Source organism: Astyanax mexicanus, chromosome 8 (genome assembly GCF_023375975.1).
Source record: "Astyanax mexicanus isolate ESR-SI-001 chromosome 8, AstMex3_surface, whole genome shotgun sequence".
NCBI classification, from domain to species: domain Eukaryota; kingdom Metazoa; phylum Chordata; class Actinopteri; order Characiformes; family Acestrorhamphidae; genus Astyanax; species Astyanax mexicanus.
The window spans coordinates 30,332,663-30,354,997 of record NC_064415.1 but is presented as its reverse complement, the minus strand read 5'-3'; the positions used below and the strand labels follow the sequence as shown (position 1 = coordinate 30,354,997).

The 22,335-nt window shown below is 37.7% G+C and overlaps 1 protein-coding gene across 2 annotated transcripts in view; it reads left to right on the top strand.

Moving 5' to 3' along the window:
* The window catches only part of LOC103021992 (B cell scaffold protein with ankyrin repeats 1), a 120,787-nt gene that overhangs the window by 46,486 nt on the left and 51,966 nt on the right, over positions 1-22,335 (top strand). For both annotated transcript variants that reach the window (XM_022678221.2, XM_007255763.4), the window contains exon 7: positions 9,849-10,045. In XM_022678221.2, the coding sequence (XP_022533942.2) occupies positions 9,849-10,045 (197 nt within the window). The remainder of the gene's footprint in view (positions 1-9,848; positions 10,046-22,335) is intronic.

Below are 22,335 nucleotides of genomic sequence, written 5' to 3'. Positions count from 1 at the left end.
AAAAGGCATGTTCTAGTTCTCTTTATTAATCATGTGTGGGTTTTGGGCATAATGGGAAATAAACCAATCAGTGTGCCAGTTATCATTCCTTTTAAGAGGCAGGTGCACTCTGACTTTGGCATGTTTGTATCTTAACAGCAAGGCACTTTTCTGCGTCTCAGCAGAGGATACTGATCTGTGCATTCACGCTGTGAAGATACGCCAGCAGCTCATTTAAGGGAACAACAATGTTATTTTATTCTTTATTCTGTTTATTGTTGATGTAAAGTATAGTTTGGTTTGCACTCTGCAGTGCACCTGTGTGTGTTTAACGAGCGGGGAGTGTACAAGTACCGGGTGCACACAGCGTGCACCTATAGGAATGGATCTATAGATAGTTGACTGTTGTCTAGGTTTATTTCAGTCAGTGGTGCACCTGTGTTTTCATCGCCAAAATAGCAACACACCAGAAATGTACCTGAACACACTTCACTTCCAGGCCACCACACCCATCAGCATAGATCTATTCCTAAACTCTACACTCTAAAAAGTGATTCTGTGTTTTAGTCAGAAGAACTATTATTATGAAGTTGAGTGAATTAACCGGTCAGTAAAACTCAACAAAATAAGTTCAGAAAACTTAAAACTGAAAACTTAAAAATGCTTATTGAACCAATAAAAAAAATGTGATTTCAACCAACTTTAGTATACTACACGTGTCAATGCTCTTTCTACAGTGTTGGTTCGTACAGTTTTCCTATAGGCTCTTGGCACCATATATTTGCATATTGGGTGTGGCCTTTCCCTTACTCACCATCTTTGTGTGGTCTGTTGCCCAAAGCTACCTTATCCTAGGCATGATTAGTGTAGTGTATGTGGTGATTGCTAGACTGTTGTAGGCTGGGAGAGCAAGTTATTGTTATTGTGTGTCCAGCGTGTCTAACTACGCCCGCTTTGTCAGCGTCATGCTGGCAAGGCATGCCCACTTTGTCAGCATCATGTCTAATCTCCGCCTCTGAACAGAAGTAAACAATGAACAGGGCAGTTTGCGGCTGTTTTTTATTCAGATTTGTTTGGATGTTTAACCAGTATACAAAAATGTTGCATTTTTCTATTGATTAATAATACAATTACATTCTGACTTTAAATATAATGCGCCGCGCTGTCCGGCTTAAATACTGCGTGTACACTACAAGCTCCAGACTGACGAGGCGTGACGTGGACAAAGTGGGCGGGACTGGACGCGCTGGACGCCCAATCACGCTTTCCGCAGGCTGCAGTCAGTAGTAGGTTTATTTACTAGCTTTTACATTTTTAGATCACTTGAAAACATTGTCTGTTCTTTATATATTGGTACTACTTTGAATTACTGTACCCAAAAAAAGTTCTTGGTACGTTCTTTTATTTATTTATTGAATTTATTTTTATTTAAATTAATTTTAAACACATAAAAAAACAAATAAAGGGACACATATGGAATTACGTAGTAAACACAATCCCCTGACCTAAACCCAACTGAGATGAGTGATCTGGGATGAGCTTTATTTATGGAACAGACCTGGTTGGTCTGTATTGGCTGTAAACTCCTGATGTAAATTTACATTTTTCATTCTCAACTCACGCAAATCCTACCACATACCTTATTCTATTCTCAACTCACACAGATCCTCCACATACCTTTCCCACGGGTCTTAGGTCAAAGGTCACGGAGTAAGTCTCCAGTGACAAGGTCTAAGGTCAAGAGGTGACAGGTGGTGGAGGAAATAGTGATCTATATTAAGTTATTCGAATGATGCTTTAAAACATTATGCAACATAGAAAGGGTCCCTAATTAGACAGCAGTTACATAAGGATCAGTCTGAATTTACAGCAGTGACAGCAGTATATCACTGCTGTAATTCTCTCAGGGTATAAGAAGGGCCTTTATGTGAGTTTCTCATGAATCTGTGCAGAATTAGAGCTTGCTGTGTTCTGATAGTAGCAGCACATACTGTATTGTTCCTTTACCATGCTTTACCCTGCTTTACCCTGCCTGCAGCAGGTGAGTCCAGCGGTGTGGACACGGCAACATCTCTTAAATGTTAAGCCACCACAGGTCTCGCACTTCTGCTGGTTGGTGGTAGTGAAAACAATGCTGGTGATTGGTGATCAGCCCCAAAATCACTGCACTGTAAAGCCATACGTTGTTTGAATTCAAATGATTTAAGTCTGTTTTACATAAAATTAGATCTTTCTCAACAATACTCAAGTATTTAGAGTTAGCTGAACATTTTTGGGCACATAAATATATTCAAACTGAGATCTTTGAGTTGAACCAACTTATAATAACTGAGTCTGTTGCCATTAACAGCTTCTTTCCCATTGGCTACTGGCACAATCTATTTGCATACTGGGTGTGTCCAACAGTTTCTGAAACCTGAAGTTCACCATCAGTGTGTGGTGATTCCTCCTGGGCTACCTTATAAATAAATCATGTCCCATTTTTGTTGTAATAACTTGATGGTTTGGTTTATGCTAACTCAAGTTCTCAATTCCCGTTACTTAAAAAAATTGAGTAAACTTAACTTATCTGGTCTTAATAAATAAAGAAGTTTAATCCTCTTTGCCTTAAGTTGTACTAACTTGATGTTCTAAGTTATGCTAACTTAAGTTTTTGTTACCCATTACTTTTTTAGGGCAAGTGGTTTCCTCAATTTTTCTAAGCAAACTCAATTTATCAGGTCTTACACAAATATAACAAATATAAAAAAGTTAAATCATCTTCCCCTTTAGTTGCAATAACTTGATGTTCTAAGTTACGCTAACTTAAGTTTTTGTTACCCATTACTTAACTTTTTTAAGGCAACCGGTCTCCTCAAATTTTTTAAGTATTTTCAACTTATCAGGTCTTACAGCGTGGGGTGCGTTTCCCGAAACCCTCTTAAGGCAAAGAGCAAACATAAATAAACACATTTGGATAAAAACATGTCCATATATTGTCCATACAATAGGCTGTGTTTCAAAACAATGAATTATTAAGAAGCAATTATATATATTAGGACCAGTTCAATTCAAATACTTATCTGTTATTAATGTTTACAATAAACACATGCCTAGTAATACTTTTGTTGTACACAAATTTGACAGTTTTTGTACAAATTAATTTGGTAGTTCAGTTTTTGATTGGTGGTGCCTTTTCAGCGCAGATTAACAGCGTTAGTTAACAAAGAAGTACTTAACTTCTCTAGTAACAGACTCTGGTTCATTTGCACTGTTGTTGTGGTTTGTTTGGGCAGGTGTGAAATCAGTAATCACACTTTGGTTTGGCCTAAAACAACCGTACAGAGTTCATTTGTGGTGAGAATGTGATCCAGTCTCAATCCAAGCAACTACCAAATATACTCCTTTTATTTGAGTTAAACGACTGTTCAGGTGCAGATTAACTTGATTTATTACCTAAGTAATAACCATAGCCATTAACAAACACTGTCTCTGCTTCTGCTCCTTCTGCTAAGCTTTTTAGACACTGACGGGATTATGTGCAGCATTCACTGCTCACAGCTGCCTGGAGGAGGAAGAAACCTTGGGAGGACCAAGGCTCACAATTAAGGGGGGACCATCCTACCACTGGTTAAAAAGCTTTAAATGAAGGTTAAAAACCGATATACATCCACACAGGTCTAACATATTCAGGTGTATAGCAACACCAACAATGGAAGCAGAGTTCTTGTAAACTTTGATGTAATCTGTAGCAGAGAGTAAGCAACTAAACAGAGGCAGGTGGCAAAAAGTGGATGATGGGCAGCTGATCTGTGGTGGGTGATGGATGGGGAAGCCTGACTTCCTGAAACTTCCATCAGTCTGGCCAGAAAGAGGACAAGAGAGCCTGAGGGTCCAATATCCATCGGTATTGGGTCAGACAGGTGGGTAGTCAGTTACTCCGAGGAAGGCAGAAAGATGGAATTAGTTTTAACTGGATATATGGAGAACAGATAGTATGAAATAGTATCAGAGTGTGGCAGATCTGAATAAAACATTTGCATATTCTGTGTAAACAAAAATAAATTTAACTGATTCAAGTTATCATCTATCTTTGAATCAGTTAAGTTGACTGAAGACAAGATTGTATGTATTTACAAATTTACTTAGTCAAATCTAAATGATAACTTGACTGACTTAAGTTCAGCCAAATAATATTTTTTTTTCATTGTTGTAGTTATGTTTGCTTCCTTGTTTTCATGCCAGAAAGCTCTGACCAATCAAAAGAGGCCACATGCTCACATGGTTTGTTGGGGAGCATTTTGGTGCGTTTAGGTTTGTGCCTGTATGAAAACAAACCAAACCGAAGAAGAAACTCTTCAAGTAAACAAACTTATCAACTGATTTAGACCAGAGAAACAAACTACAGGTGGGAAAACCCCTCAAAGACTTTTGGGAAACAGGCGTAAAATTGGTGTTCTTAAAGTTGTACATAACTCACTAAAATCGTTCATTATCGGAAAATTCACCCCTGCACTGAAAAATAATATTCATTGGCTCAACTTTACTTACTCAGTGAAGTTGTAAATATATACAATTTTAAATTTATTCAACTTAACTGAGTGTGGTTCACACAACAATAGTTTAATTAACTCAACTGCTTTTTTTCAAGTATTGCGGGCTTACAGAATTTAGGTAGTCTCAACATATTCTGCATATTCTTATAGAACTGCCAATAATGACAACATCATACTGGGGCAGAATAAGAACAAACTCCGCAGTTCTATAACACTGAGACCTGACCATCACCACCTATATTTCATTAATACATGCATAAGATAAGGTAGCTTTGGGCAACAGACAACACAAAGATAGTAAGTAGGGGGGAGTCCACACCCAATAGGAAAATATATGGTGCCAGAAGCATTATGGGAAAGCTGTGTGAACCAACACTGTAAAAAGAGCATTGACACGTGTGGTTTACTAAAAGTTGGTTGAAATTACATTTGTTTTTTGGCTCATTTCATTACATTACATTACATTTTCAGGTTGAAGTTCTCTGAACTTATTTTATTGTGTTGTTCTGGCCGGTAATTTCACTCAACTTAATAATATTATTTCTCCTGACAACAAAACAAGAAATCACTTTTTAGAGTGTGATCGATTGATTCTTCTCTGAGGGCTTAACCTGATCTTGCATCACTGAAAACTGGTCCTAAATAACAAGCAAGAGTTTAGCAGCTGGTACTGTTCCTAATTACCATAACAAATCTCCAGGCCTGCCTCAGCTCATCACTCATTTTACAAGCTGGGCACAATAGACTTTTATTTCTTGTTGAGAAAGTTACTGGAGGAGACTTCTCTTTCATCCACACGCAGCCAACAACACTGTAGCTTCATCCAGAGCTGCCATTTGGTACAATAAAGCCCACTCTAAAATGTAGATGTGCAGCAGCACAGTGCCCACTCATAAATACTGTATTGTCTTTGCTGTTCTAACGCCCACGCGGTGAGTTGGAGTTTGGAATCGGCAATGAAGGCCGTGGAACAAGCTTACCCTTGCTGTTACTTTCAAAATCAATGACTGTCCACTGGATTTTACTGGTTTTTTTTTCTGAGCTCTTTGTTTGTGTCTTCTGGCTATGATAAGTGGGTTTTTGCATGGGTGTTGTTTTGAGATACAAATCACCTTTAAAATAAAATAAAAAAACTCATATTCTTACTGATAAATATAAAAGTTTTGAGGCTGCAGGAAGAGTACAGTGTCTTATAAACATATATTTATTTAAGAACTTCTTATGGTGTTAGATATATCAGTTGAATTATTGAACTATTACAGTATCAGAATCTTATGTAATGTAAGCACAGCTAATGTAAGCAATTTGCAACAGATCTCAGTAGAAAGAGTCAGATTTAAGAGGATTACGGTCTGAATTTTACAGTAAACATACACTGAAGTGCACATGTGCCGTACACAGACTCCTTAACTCTTCCCATCGGGGACGGGATGCTGCTGCCGGCTGAGTTTAACCCAGTCACACCATATGGACATTATTATTCAACCACTTAATTCTACATTTTTTTACACTATCACTTCCTCAACCTCACTTTCTTTCAAGTACAGTTACTGTCAGACCTATTTTGTAACATATGCATATTTATATTTCTATGGCACATCAGTCACTTTTAATAATCAATGTCATTGTACCTTGCACACTGAAAAAAATAAATGTTATTATTATTATTATTGTTATTTTGTGTTATTAACAACAAAAAATATGTTTCTACCTTTACATGAATATATCTATTTTTTAATTACTCCACATTTGTTCGAAATAAAAGACATTGTGTATCTTTTCCTTAATATAATTTATTTATGTAATCCCAACAAATCTTTTTAGGTACACCTGCACAACAAACTAAAGTCTTGTTATATTTACGAGGGTTTTAGTCACTACCTGTGCCAATGCTCTTTCTACAGTGTTGCTTCATGCAGCTTTCCTATAGGCTCCTGGTACCATATATTTGCATATTGGGTGTGGCCTCTCCCTTACTTACCATCTTTGTGTTGTCCGTTGCCCAAAGCTACCTTATCCTGGACGTGCAGTAATTAAAACATTATTGCTGATTGGCAACTCTCAGTGTTGTAGAGCTGTAAGAAAACATTAACTGTGTTTTGTGTTCTTAGTGAGCATTAGTGATTTTATGTGAATATTACTAAAGTTTTATTAACTTGAAAGAGCGTGTTAAAATACAGATGAATTGTTAGTTTATTTGACTAAACAGATCATTAAACACTTAAGTTGAGTTAACTCTGCTTTTTAAGTCAGCAGTGTACAAGAGAAAATTAAGTTGACAAAACTTAAATTTCCCATGTAGTGTCAATGGACTCTTTTAAGTTGACACTACCTGAAAAAGTATGTTAGCCCTACTTGAGAAAATTAAGTTAACTTATTAATTACCTACCTACCGACCTACCTACCTACCTACCATATAAGCCGTATTAACTGCACGAGGACATGAACCCGACTGACTAAAACTTTCAGTCCTAACCACCTTACACTAAACCATCCAGGTGACGCAACCGTGACTCGACTGCAGCTCGACTCCAGCCAGACTCTTGTTATTTTATCCCTTCTGGAAATGTGTCTTCGACAGAGAAATCGTTTGGAAATCGTTGGGTGTAAGGTCGGCTTTACCTGATTATTAAACTTTTGAGACCTTTTGTCACCTACACTGTAAACCCATACGTTGTTTGAACTCAAATGATTTAAGTCTGTTTTACATAAAACTGGATATTTCTAAACAATAGTTCACTATTTTGAGTTAGATTAACATTTGTGGGCACATAAATACATTCAAACTGAGATCTTTGAGTTGAACCAACTTATAATAACTGAGTTTATTCTGTTGTCATTAACAGCTTATTTTCCATTGGCTTCTGTCACAATCTATTTGCATACTGGGTGTGTCCAACAGTTTCTGACTGACACTCACCATCAGTGTGTAGTGATTCCCCCTGAGCTACCTTACAAATAAATCAAGTTCCCCTTTAGGTGTCATAAATTGATGTTTTAATCTAGGCTAACTCAAATTTCTATTCCTCATTACTTGAACCAACTTTTAGTAAACTACACTTGTCAATGCTCTTTCATCAGTGTTGGTACATACATCTTTCCCATGGGCTCCTGGTACCATATATTTGCATATTGGGTGTGGCCTCTCCCTTACTCACCATCTTTGTGTTGTCTGATGCCCAAAGCTACCTTATCCTAGTCATGCATTAGTATAATATGAGTTGACACATAGGGGCGCTGCACTAGAGGGGGTGCCAAATCGATGCTGGAAAATTATTTCTAGTTGGCATTTTCTGTAAGAGCTTTTTGTTCATGTATTATAATGCACAGGGGCGTCGCTCGGCCTGGGCTTCTAGTAGCCCCGAATCGTTTTGCTCAGCTCAGCTGTATTATTAGTGAGGAGACAGACCGCTGTTCACTGTGAAAAATGTGGAAAATCTCTTGATGCGAATCACGGAGTCAGTTCAAGGATAAAGTTCTGCCTTTCAGGAGAAACAGCCAATCAGCTTGCTGGTTTTGCGGAGTGCGGTAGGCTAGTAGGGAAATACGAAAATGTATTTAGCTATGCAGTTAGCTAGAAGCTGGATATTGAGGATGGCCAGAATTTAGTATTGTACTTAGTTTAAATGAGTTTCTTAACCCTTGTCTCTGCCCTAAAATTGTATGTTTTCCATACAAAATATGTGTGTGATTTGGAAAAAAAAGCTATTGAGTAATTAAACTGTTGTGTGAACAAAACTCAGTTAAGTTATATAAACTTAAAACTGTACACTGAAAAAAATATTCAGTGTCTCAACTTAATTCAGTCAAATTATCATTTTATCATCACAGTTAAGTTGTAAATATATAACATTTTATGTTTATTTAACTTAACTGAGTTTCTTTCACACAACAATTTTTTGACTCAACATTTTTTTTAAATACTGTGGACTTAAGGAATTTAGTTAATTTAATCTACATATGTGTATATATATATATTTATAGAAGTGCCAATACTTACAGCATAACACTGGGGCAGCATAAGAATGAGTTCTATAAAGAGTGAACTCTGTAACTCATAAAACCTAGGAACACAGAATAAAGATAACTTGCTCTTACAACCTACAACACTGAGACCCAGCAATCAATCCAAATATTCCACTAATGCATGCATAGGATCAGACAACACAAAGATGGTAAGTAGGGGAGAGGCCACACCCAATATGCAAATATATGGTGCCAGGAGCCTTATGGGAAAGCTGTATGAACCAACACTGTAGAAAGAGCACTGACGTGTAGTAACTAAAAGTATGTTGTGCTGAAATTAAATAAAATGTTGATTGCTTCTTGCTTTTCTTTTGAACTCCATTTTACTTAAGTATTTTCTTTATTTATATTCAGGCGAGAAGGTGAATTTAGACGCTAGACGATTAATTATAATATATAATCTAAAAGTTTTCCAATGGTAGCCCCGGGGACAATGCCTACACATTGATGCTGAGTGCAAGAAACTGGAGGACGCACACAATATGCAAATAGTTTGTCCCAACAGACTAAACTCTATTATTATAGGTTGACTCCACTCCAAGGTCTCTGACTGAATGTATACATGCCCACAAATGTTCACCTAATTTATAAGTTAAGTTGAAGCCTTGAAATTTTGAGTTTTCTAGATTTTTGAGTTTTTTTTTACAGTGTAGTTTGTGTGTCTGATTTGAACCTAAATGATTCTATGATTTCTGATATGAGACACTCACCCCTCCTGGGAACTTTTTTAATGTAGGATGGTGGGGCTGGGTTTGTTGAAACACTGATCCTAGAATCCTCCCTGCTTTTTCCAGTTTTATTGCAATTTTCATAAAAAGTGTCTATTCTTTTTTTTTTACATATATATATTTTACATATATTATTTTCCCATCTTCTCCCCAATTTAGCACATCCGATTACCCAACCCACTCACTAGGACTCCCTCTATCACTAGTAATGCCCCAACACACCAGGAGGGTGAAGACTAGCACATGCCTCCTCTGATACATGTGAAGCCAGCCACCGCTTCTTTTTGAGCTGCTGCTGATGCAGCACACTTGGAGGAAAGTGCAGCGACTCAGTTCTGATACATCTGATACAGCTCACAGACGCCCTGTGCTGTGGACATCACCGTAGGAGTGATGTGGGGAGAGAGCGCCATCTACCCACCCGGAGGGAGCAGGGCCAATTTTGCTCTCTCTGAGCGCCCGCAGCTTGATGGCAAAGCTGCATGAGCTGGGGTTTAAACCTGCAACCTGCCGAAAAGCGTCTTCTTAGGTGTGTTTAAGTATATTCTTTAACTGGATGTGTTTTTTTTGTCCCCTGCAGCTTCACACTCTGAGGAGATCCCCACTCTACTGCATTTTGCAGCTCAGCACGGTCTCAAAGATCTGGCCAGCGCTGTCCTGCAGTGTCCTGGAGCCCAGCAGGCCCTGAGAACCAGGAACCGCCTCGGACACACCCCTCTAGTGCTGGCACATTCATACGGACACTCCCAGCTCCACGTCTTCCTGCAGGAATCACTGGTGAGTGCTATCTTTAAAAGCTTCAGGAACTGTCGGTTTGAGAGAATTTGGAGAGTTTGTATGTGTGTATTTATCTTATCTCAGTGATTTTTTTTACACTTTTGAGACTTTTAGCACCTATGATCAAGCTAAACTCTCCAAGTACCACCCACTGATTCTACTGCGTGGGCTTTGCTTGCTTTTGTGATCTCTAAATTATTGATTATTATTTCTGGTCAGTGCAGCATGCCTACTGACAAAAACATATCAGAAAGCTTTAGACAGAAAGAAAAGAGAGGAATATTTATATATTTTATTTACTCCTAAACAGGGCTAGATAAAACAGTTATTTATTTAGGTAAAGCAAGTGTGTGTGTGTGTGTTAGCTTATTCAGAACCCTTTTGGTTTTCCATTATAAAGGAATATTTTTTTCTTTCGAAAAACAATTTGTCACCATTACATGAACATCATAAAAATTTCCATTCATTAAAAACAATACATTCATAAAATCAAAACAAGAATTGTTACATAAAACCTTTTCACATAGTACCTTTTAAAACATATTTTCCCTTCCCCATGTATTTTTTATTAAACTCCCTTAAAAAGTATAATAAAACAAACAAATAAAATTGAGTAAAAAAAAATACATAATAAAACACCTCTTTTCACACCACTGACAACTTAAAAACAGTTTTTTTTCTTTTTTTGAACGTTTTTACATCATCCTTTTTTTGTGTGTGTGTGCACGCGCGCGTGTTTTGGGGATCAAGGGTCCATGTTTTTTCCAAGTGTTAAAAGGTTCATGCAAAATAGCATAAAAGGTATTATAAAGGAATATTAAGCTAGCTCAAAGTTTGTTCACTCTTAGCTTGCATAAAAAATATCACCTTTTCCTGCGAGGAAAGGTAGCCCTGCTGGGCAAGACTACACACTGATGGTTAGTTAGCGGTGGAGATATGCCAATTATGCAAATAAATTATGCCGGTAACCAATAGGGAAGACACATGGGTTAATAGAGCTGAGTGTAGAACATTAAGTCATATACGTCATTCATGTGAAATTAGAACCTAACTAATACTATAGAATAAGTTCTCCAATGTGACTTCAATAATGAAATAATGGTGTAGTCTAACCCCGCGTTCACACTGGAATGCGGCAAAGCGACAAGTCACCATTCATTTCCTATGGCAGGGCGCGATTTGTCGCCACGACACGCGAAAGAAAAGCGACAGAGCAACATGCGACACGGAGCTGAATTTTTCTCAACTTTATGCAAATGAATTATGACGCGGTGAAACGACATTCTAACCCGATTGGCTTCTAGCTTTTCTTTGGACCAATCACATACAAGGCGGTCCGACGTCCTCAAGCTCCTGCTCTCTGAATTTCTAGTTTTTTCCCCTGTTCATTCAGTTGAGTGGGGTGGACCCACGTCGATCTGCGGGAACGGCTGCGTTTACAGAGCAGGTAAATCACAGAAACAGCCAAGAGTGCAGCAAGTTTGGGACATATAGCTGTAAAATAAAGTGGCCAAGTGATTCCTTTTTTGTGCCTTTTTTCTTGTCGGAGGCTGGACCATGATACACAAACGTGTTGAGCTTGACACGCCCACAAGCAACAAACACTGAGCGACACAAGCGACGCAATGCGTTCCACCGTGAACGCAGGGTTACTCACCGAGTAAAATAGCCCTGGTGGGCAAGACTACACATTGATTATAAGTGATTATGGGGGACACACCCCTTATGTAAATAAATTATACCAGGAACCAATAGGGAAGATGCATAGGTTAACAAGGTGCGACATTATTTTAGGAACATCTTGAAAGAGTTATATATGCAGACATTATAACTTATTTATGTATATTTAGTCATACACAAGTCATAGTTCACAAGTGTAACATTACTAAGGAACAAAAAAGACAATTTTAGTTTGTTTATGTGAAGTTATATATATATATATATTTTATATATTACAAAACAAACATAATCCACAAATGTAACACCACTAAGGAAATGATGGTGTAGTTATTCCCACCAGGAAAGGTAGCCCTTGTGGGCAAGACTACTCACTGATGGTGAGTTAATGGTTTGGGGACACACCCATTATGTAAATAAATGATGCCAGAAACCAGTAAGAAAGATGCAGGGGTTAACGGTTAAATGGTGCTACATTATTTTAATAAGATTTTGAAAGTCAAGTTGTGTGTAGAATATTTAGTAGCTTACTTCTAAACACTAACAAAAACATAAAACTATTAAAATAACAGGTAAAAACTTTAAAGATTCAAAATAATTTAAATGATTAATATACTGATACACAGCTCTGAAAAAAAAACAAGAGCCCACTTAAAAATGATGAGTTTCTTTGATTTTACCAAATTGAAAACCTCTGTATATAACCAAGATGAAGATGGATGATAACAAGCCATCAAACCAAGCTGAACTTGGAGTGGCATAAAGTTATCCAAAAGCAGTGTGTAAGACTGGTGGAGGAGAACATGCCAAGATGCATAAAAACTGTGATTAAAAACAAACCAGGGTTATTCCACCAAATATTGATTTCTGAACTCTTACAACCTTATGAATATGAACTTGTTTTCTTTGCATTATTTGAGGTCTGAAAGCTCTGCATCTTTTTTTGTTAATTCAGCCATTTCTCATTTTCTGCAAATAAAATCTCTAAATGACAATATTTTTGGGGGGAATTTGGAATAAATGTTGCCTGTAGTTTATAGAATTAAACAACAATGTTCGTTTTACTCAAACCTATAGCTATAAATAGCAAAATCAGATAAACTAATTCAGAAACTGAGAGCTGTGCTACCAGTAGTACACGCTGCACAGTTAGAGATCCACTGAACTGTCTCATTTAGGTACCTGCTTTTATTTACCTTTGTAAACTGGTTAAAACAAAACATCCAACCATCAGTCTGGAGCTAAAGCTGATGATTTGAGAGAGGAATAGTCTGGCATATTGGGCTGTTGTGCAGTACAGTGGCAGTCAGTCATCTCAGGAGACGGATCAAATGAGTGGAAGAGTGGGACTCCACAGTGGGGAGTCACAGTGGGAGGCAAATATAATCTTCTTGCTTCCAAAAGCGCGAGAAAGCAGCATAACTAATTCAAGAGATGAAAGTAAGCCTTCCTTTGCACAAAAGGAAGAATAAAGAATGGAACGTAAAAAGAAAGATGTGCACAAAGCTGAGGTGTGATCACATTTTAGGGACATATAATAAAAATAATCCACAGTACCATTTATTTACAGCCATGAATTTATTCATGTTAAGAATCAGACACAGAAAGTATACACAAACTACACACAGAACATCCTGTTCTGTTTAGCGTTAGCTAAATTAAGAGCAGTTTTTGTGGCCCAAAAGGTCTGTACGGTTGTAAGGAGTCTCATTTACTGTGTTCTTTTTATTTCATTTCATGCTCACGTAAAGTGGCAAGAAAACACATGTGAACCATTACACTGTAAACAGTGATTTTGTGTTTTAGTCTGGAGAACTAATATTATCAATCTGAACAAATTTACCAGCCAGTACAACTCAATAAACTGAGTTCAGAGAAATGCAACCTGAAAACTTAAAAATACTTGTTGAGCCAAAAAACAAAACAAAATTAAAAATGTGATTTAAACCAACTTTCATTATACTACACGTCAATGCTCTTTCTACAGTGTTTGTTCATACAGCTTTCCCATAAGGCTCCTGGCACCGTATATTTGAATATTGGGTGTGGCCTCTCCCTTACTTATACCATCTTTGTGTTGTCTGTTGCCCAAAAGTACCTTATCCTTATGTGTGTGTGTATATGTATATATATATGTAAATGTATGTATATATGTATGTAAAAAAAAGAAAAAAAAAAAGCTTTAGTTAAGTTGTTGTTGAAAGTTATATATGATGCGGCACATGAAACTGTTTGTCAGCTTCCACTATCTGCAGTAGCTAAGAAAAAAATCCTCAAAAAAAAGGGTTAAACAGAGTGATGTTAGGTGTCATCCTGCGAGTTCATGGCCTCGCCCACCTCAGCTCGGGACCGCCCACAGACAGTTAGTGTTAGGTATCTTGTATAAGTAAGTATAGACTTAAATCGGATCTCCGGTTTGGGGTGGGGATTGGGGGGGTAGGTCTCGTTCTCTGCTGCAGTGCTGTTAGCCAATCAGAGGTGTTATGTTTGCATGTGTGAATATTCATGAGCAAGAGCCAAAACCTGTCTTCAGTGATCTAAAGCTGGGCTAAATAGAAACACGTGAGCACGTTTTTTTTTTTTTTTTTTTTTTTTTTTTTTTTCTCACAAAAAAACGGCTCACATGGCATTCATTTATACTAGAGACCACAACTAGACATTTTAAAATGTTAAATAAACTTAAAATTGTAGATCTTAACAACGTAACCGAGTCAAAGCAAAATGATGACTTGACTGAGTTAGGTCAAGCCAATAAATATATATAATTTTTATGAGCAGATATTATAAGGTTTTCTGCAATAAATGTGTCATAAAATGTAATCTGATCTTCATCTAAGGCTTCCTCAAGGGTATTGAAAAATATAATGTGCCTAAAATAATACCACATCTTTATTGAACACACTCATTCAATACTCAGAGTAATAATGAAAAAAGTAAGTGTATCATTGGAATTAAGAGTCAGCTGACTTTTGGTGAGATCACGCTCATATATGTACAAGTATTTTATGTAAAGCAAACTTAAAATGTTAAGCTCTAGTCCACACCTCCACACTAGCAAAGTAGCCCTGGTGGGCAAGACTACACACTTATGGTGAGAGAGTGGTGGGGACACGCCCATTACTTACATAAATAATGCAAAGAACCAATAAGGAGAAGGGTAATCCTGCAGACCGGAGACTTGCAGTAAATGGGCGAGGACTTGAGAGAGACATGAGCTTGTCAAAATGAACCAATTAACCAATTAAATTCTTGGCCTAGCTGTCAGTCAAATTTTGCATTGACCAATTGCAGAGTAGAACGAACTATCCATCATTTTTGCATCGGCCAATCTAGATATTGTTAGGCTATTTAATGCCCAAATTTGATCCCGGTTCTTTTACTCGTTAGTCGTGCTCTCGATAATACAGGCAGCCGCCGCTGACTAACTCACTACTGAGCTTTTCTGAAACATACGCTGAAAACTCTCTTATTATTTTTTTTAATACTTAAATGTCTTTCATCACCTCAAAGTTCAAGAGGTGCACTGTAAACCCATACGATGTTTGAACTCAAATGATTTCTGTTAAAGTCTGTTTTACATAAAAGTGGATATTTCTAAACATTACTCAACTATTTAGAGTTAGTTGAACATTTTGGGCATATATACATTCAAACTGAGATCTTTGAGTTAAACCAACTTATAATAACTGAGATTCCTCCTGGGCTAAATTGGAAATAAATTAGGTTCTCCTTTAGTTGTAATAACTTGATGTTCTAATTTTTGCAAACTCAAGTTTTTTTGTTACCTACACTGTAAAACTGATAAGTTGTCTAAACTCAAAACTTTTGTTGTAAGCGTTTACCTAATAAATTTTAAGTTCATGTAATATAATTAAGTACAGTGCACTTAACAAATACATATAGATATACATTTAAAATAAATAGTTTCCTGAACTTGCATTTAGTCTTCTTCCTGGTTGCACTGAACATTTTTTTTAAAATACTCATAGAAAAGTAGATGGAAGAAAACAGTAAAGAATTAAGAGCACAGTGAGAACACAGAATTACTGCAGCTCAGTAAACGATGCTTGTTCTACAGCCAACAACACAAAGACCAAGCATTTAACCATAATATGTGAGCTACAAGTTTACCTAAGGTAGCCCCGGGAGAATCACTACACACTGATGGTGAGTCTCAGAAACTGTTGGACACACCCAGTATGCAAATAGATTGAGACAGAAGCCAATGGAAAAGAAGCTGTTAATGGAAACAGACTAAACTCAGTTATTATAAGTTGATTCAACTCAAAGATCTTAATTTAAGTGTATATGTTCCCACGAATGTTTAACTAACTCAAAATTGTTGAGTAATGTTTATTTTAGGTAAAACAGACTTAATTTATTTGAGTTCAACCAACTTCTGGGTTTAACTGAGTTCAGTCTGTTGTCATTGGCAGCTTATTTTCCATTGGCTTCTGTCACAATCTATTTGCATACTGGGTGGGTCCAAAAGTTTCTGACACTCACCATCAGTGTGTAGTGATTCCCCCTGAGCTACCTTAGAAATAAATCAACTTCCCCTTCGGTAATTTATGCAAACTCAAGTTTTCATTTCCTATTATTAAAATTTTTAAGGCAACCTTTTTTCTCAATTTTTTCAAAGTAAGTTCAAGTAAAAAATTTGAGCAGATCAGCTGTCCTAAAAAAGTTAAGTAAATTCAACTTATTCAGTTTTACATTATAACAGAAATAAAAAAGTAAAATTTGCTTTTCCTTTAGTTGTAATATCTTTTAAGTTATGCTAACTTAAAATTTCATTACCCATTACTTAACTTTTTTAAGTTTTAAGTAGTTAGGAATGTTAGTTTAAATCCTCTTATCTCATCCAGTTTGTAGCCAATCAGACGCGTTTGCTTCCTCATTTTTGCACTGGTGCTATAAGGCTAATATAATAAACAAGTAATGGAATCTCAGCTCTGTGCAAAAACACATCATCTGAATCATCACACTCCTGCAAACTAGCTTTTTGTCTGAACCATAAAACATCCTGTTCTCTTTAGTTGTCTCTTTGCAAAAACATTCAATGTTCAACATGCTGAGATCTCCACCAGCAAACAGAATCACTGTTATGGAGACATGAATCCAGCATTTTTTCCCTCTTTCTCTCCTTGTCTCCTCGCGTTCCCATTTTCTAAAGAGCACCGAATCTCCTGACCGCAATCACAGCTCTCCTTCTGCAGCTAAGCTCAACTCAAACAAATGACTGACACATCTGTGGTTGCTAGCCAACCTCGATCCACACAAGCAGGGTATTTACAACCTCTCTGGGGCCTGCAGGGTGGGACGCTGCTCCATAAATAAGGGCTGGAGAGCGAGCAGGGCTGGCTTCAACCAGGCAGGTGTGGGGCTCCTGAGACTCGGGTCAACACGGTTTGCTGTGTACACTCTTTTATTCTCATACCTCTTTGTTCTGTTCTTACATCCACTGGCTTAACAAATACAGGCTATACAGATGGGGAATTGAACTAGAGCCTGGAGCTCTATGGGGGGATGTGGCAATTGGCCAGCTAACATCCTTTAACATCTTTAACAGGTCCCTTATATCCCGACTTACATCATTACTGTGATAGCTAATTTTATTTCTTCTTCTTCTTCTTCTTCTTCTTCTTCTTCTTCTTCTTCTTCTTCTTCTTTGATTTGTATGTAATATTAATACAATGTGGGCTTGTATACAGCTTTTATATAAATACAAATGTATTCGTACAGTAGGCTTCCGAAACACATTATTGTGGCCAAAACTCTCCCTTGGAAATCGTTATGATCTCCAGCTCTGGAAAAAAATAAGTTCCTAAATCAGTTTCTCTGATTTTGCTAGTTATAGGTTTATGTTTAAGTAAAATGAACCTTGTTGTTTTATTCTATAAACTACAGACAACATTTTTCCCAAAGTCCAACCAAAAATATTGTCATTTCGAGCATTTATTTGCAGAAAATGAGAAATGGCAGAAATAACAAAAAAGATGCAGAGCTTTCAGACCTCAAATAATGCAAATAAAACACAAGTTCATATTCATAAAGTTTTAAGAGATCAATATTTGGTGGAATAACCCTGGTTTTTAATCACAGTTTTCATGCAGCTTGGCATGTTCTCCTCCACCAGTCTTACACACTGCTTTTGGATAACTTTATAACACTCCTGGTGCAAACATTCAAGCAGGTTTGATTGGTGAGTTTGGTTTGATGGCTTGTGATCATCCATCTTCCTCTTGATTATATTCCAGAGTTTTTCAATTTGGTAAAATCAAACAAACTCATATTTTTTAAGTTGTCTCTTATTTTTTTCCATAGCTGTATGTGTCTGTACAGAGGTTATGGACAGAGTTGGATCTACAGAGTGTATTTCCATTCCACCATTTATCTAAATGTTTCCAGATTCCAATGTTTAGTCAAATGTTTGTGGAAACAGTTATTTTAAACAAATATATTAGTTTTCCACAGTTTAGCCAAATGTTTCCAGATAGCAGCACATTAGAAACCACCTATGTGGTCAATCTTAGTAACTCAAACTGTTGAGCTGCAGTTGTACTCACAGTTTCTGCAGAAACTTCATTGTCTAGTTTTACAACTATGACTCATCAATATCTACAATAACTACAATATGACTCATGGATATCTACAACACACTTCAATCATTCGCCTACATTAGAGCATCAATGTGGGCCATGCACAATAACACTGAGTAAACAAGCAAATCACACTCTTTTTTAAAAACATTCATCGTGATTTTTATATTGGGGCCCTTAAGAGACAGTCTGGTTACCACACTGGCCCCAGTCATCCCACTGTTCATCACTGTAAGCGCTAACATTCCTTTTCCGCCGAGGATGCTTCTCCGTGTTTCATTAGCATTGAAAAGCAGCATCTTAGCTGCTGTTATTCTTGCTCTTTTCTATAACCCCACTAATAGATTTGTTTTTCTTTCCAAAACAAAGTACAAAACAACCCGTTTCTTTGCCAGAATGCACAGAGGTGCACTGTGGTAAAAGATCTCTAAAAGAGAAGTGGGTGGTGGGGTGAGGTGTGTGTGGAGAAAGCTATGGTCAAAATTTCATGATGATTTGTTTTGCTTAAGGCTCTTTCCTTGGTAAAAGCTTGGTTTGTTAAGATCCCTCCTCCGCTATCCAGATGAAAGCACTGAGGAGTGCGTATTTATTTACTAATGGCGAGCAATTAACAGGTATCCAAGTGTGTATCAGTGAATGCATTAAGCAAAACCCAGAGGAACCCCAGCCTTCTGCAGCAGGCTTTCTTAATAATTTCATTTAAAAACACTCCTTCCCACTAGCTGACTCACAGCTGATACTGGCAAGGTTCAGAATTTTAGTGGGTTATCTTCACTGGCAATTCTTTCACCTAAGCCTAGTGTCATGATGTGGGAAACAATTATTGCGAGGCCAAATCACCTTTTTCAGTACAGGCACTTTGACAGCCCAACATTACGTCATTGAGTTCCTGCAACCAGTGGCCCTACATTTTTAGAACACATTCTTTGGTGCACTGTTCCAACTGGACAATGCTTGTCCACACACTCTGCCTCAAGAGCTTTTCTTGAAAACATAAATAGTATACCAGAACCAACTGCACAACATTGAAGCTGCATGGAATTTATTATCACAGAAAACCTTTAGGAACCTCTACAGCAAAAATATGACCAAAAGGGCCCTATCTTACACCTTGTGAAAGGCGAATTGCTATGCCCATTGCTATCTCACAGATTCTGAGGTCTGAGTTTCCTCTTCTGAAGTCTCCATTGCACCATCAGCCTCTCACGTTCAGTAAAACTGAGCCGGATCACACGCCTTTTAGAGGCTGTACGTGTGACGTAAGTACGTAAAGACGTGTGATGTAGCCAGAAGAACTCCCGCGAAAAGCGACCCGACATCCCAGTTTTTAGAATGAATATATCAGGCTCAGCAGAGATGGTCGTTTCAGCACACTGGTACCATTAAACACAAGATTTTATCCCTTCTCCACTCAAATGCTTCTGCTTTCAGTTTAGAAACAAAATGTGCTGCATGCATTCATTAGAAGCGGTGTCCTCAAATTAGTGTTTAAATATGTAGTATATCTAGCTGCCCCACTTACTACAATAGAATAATTCACAATAATAAAACAAAATTTCACCTTTTTTTATTGTTTCCATTCAGAATGAAAAAAAAACAAAAAACTACAGTGCCATATTGGCTATCACCGTTCTCCACTCTTCTTCAGGTTTTGCCACAATGTTTCAACTCTGTTTTTTGCTTTGTTTTAGAAAAAACAAAGCATATATGAAGTTTTTTTATTAACTTCAAATTATTAACAAATTAATACAATTAATAAATGTCAAAACATCTAATGTTCCAAGGCTTAAAAATGTGCATTTAAGCTTGTGCTTAAAGCTGAGACAAGCTACACCAGCAGAGCATTGTCTTTACTTGTGTAGCTTAGTTTAAGGCTAGGCCCGTGCCCTGTAATACAGACTGATTGTTGTGACATGTGTAAACCATGGTTGCCTGCTTCATCTCACTGGTTCTGGTCTCAGTAAACACTGCTGCCTCTCTGACGGAGTGTGTGTGTGTGTGTGTGTGTGTGTGTGTGCTCTGATGTCTCTCAGCTTGCTCTTTGCTCCTCTTCTCGGTGAATCTGACACCACAGCATCTGCTACAGACTAACTCCTGACTCACACTCAGGTCTGCTTATTTACAAGCCACTGCAAATGAAGGTTAATTAGGTTTAATTTGTCGTGTGATTTGCCTTCAGCTCTTTTGTTGGGCATTATTCAGAATGGAGAGCATGAAGATTAAAGAACTCATTTTAAAAAGTGAGAAATTTGCCATCTGCCAGCTTTTTTTTTTTTTTGTACCAGACATATGGTAAATATGCAAACAATAAAGTCATAGACTATGGCTGCAACTAATGATTTTTTACAATTAGTTAATTTGTCAATGATTATTTCTGCCATGCCCTCTTTCTCTGCTTTATATGGATACGGCTCCTGATCCTAGCTTTCTCTACCGCTTCAAAAACGATAGAAACAGCTAAATGTGGGAACATTTAAATGCCAATATAAATGTGAAATGTTCAGTCAGCCCCGAAAGTGTTGGCACTTTTCTGACATTTTTCCTAAACATTAAATATTTCTTCCAGAAAAGGATTTAAATTATACTTTTTTTGTGATATATCTATTCAGTTACTTTTTGTGTAATAAAAGACAACACAATAACCAAAGAAAAAAAAGCAAATATGACATAATTTCACATAAAACTTGTGGGCCGGACGAACTTATTGGGGCCTTTTCAAAATTGTAGGTAAATAAATTTGTTTTAAGCATGTGATGCTGGTTTAAACTCACCTGTAAGAAGTAACAGGTGTGGACAATATAAAAATCATACCTGTAACCAGACAAAAAGGAGAGAAGTTGACTCAATCTTTGCATTGTGTGTCTGTGTGTGCCACACTAAGCATGGTGTGAAAACAGAAAGAGAAGAAGAGAACTGTCTGAGGACTTGAGAACAATAACTGTGGAAACATATCAACAATCGCAAGGTTACAAGTCCATCGCCAGAGATCGTCATATTTCTTTTTCCATGGTGCGCAACCTAATCAAGAAGTTTACAACCCATGGATAGTGCAGATTGTGGATGAGCAGACCCAATCAATTTTCAAAGAAATTCAAGCAGTCCTGCGGGCTCAGGGTGCATCAGTGTCAGCGGTATAATTCTACATCTTTTTAGCTTGCTGAAAATGGAATGAAGCCTACAAAGAAATTAAATATGGTGGAGGTTCAGATATGTTTTGGGTTGTTTCTCTGCCTCTGGCACTTGGTGCCTTTACTGTGCAAGGCATCATGAAATCTGAATATCAACCCAAGGATTTTGGGTTGCAATATAGAGTAATAAGCTGCGTATCACCGAGAAATTAGGGTGGAACCCCCTAAGGGGAGGATTTCAACCACTTCCTCTTGTGATCTGGTTCCAAGGGGAAGGGTGACACCTGAAAACAAAGGGTAGGGTACACGTAAGAAATGGGATAGGGCCTTTTATACTTTTTTTTCTTATAGTTTATACTTCTGCATCAAAACTAGAGTGTGCTACACAGCAGAACACGTTTATACCTCTGCGTGTGCGTATCAGCAGCTTTGTAAAGGTGGGAATGTGTGGGCAGAAACGTGAGTTCCGGCAGACCGATCACAGCCGTGGCTATCCACATTGCGTAGATACATTTCCGTGGAGGTGTGCGTCAAGCTATGGCATAGGATGCGCAACGATGTGTAAGCCAGGGTTTCTCAACCTCTGGGCCGCGGACCACCAGGGGGCTGCAAAGCACCCTCTAGGGGTCCGCAAGCTCATCCTCAGAGGGAGACAGTAGTCTGTGGTGAGCACTTTAAATCAGGGATCTCAAACTTTGTGGCCCGCAACTTGAAATCAAATTTTAGTGTTAGTGTGGTGCGCCCGCAAGAAAGACGCACCCTCTCCCCGTCCGCCAGCACAACACATCCTATTAATTTCAATAGAGAGAGCCTCTGCATGAGCGCAGCCCCGCCCTCTGTCTAAAAGTTCAGCTGTGTGTGAGAGAGGCACATACCAGCCTCA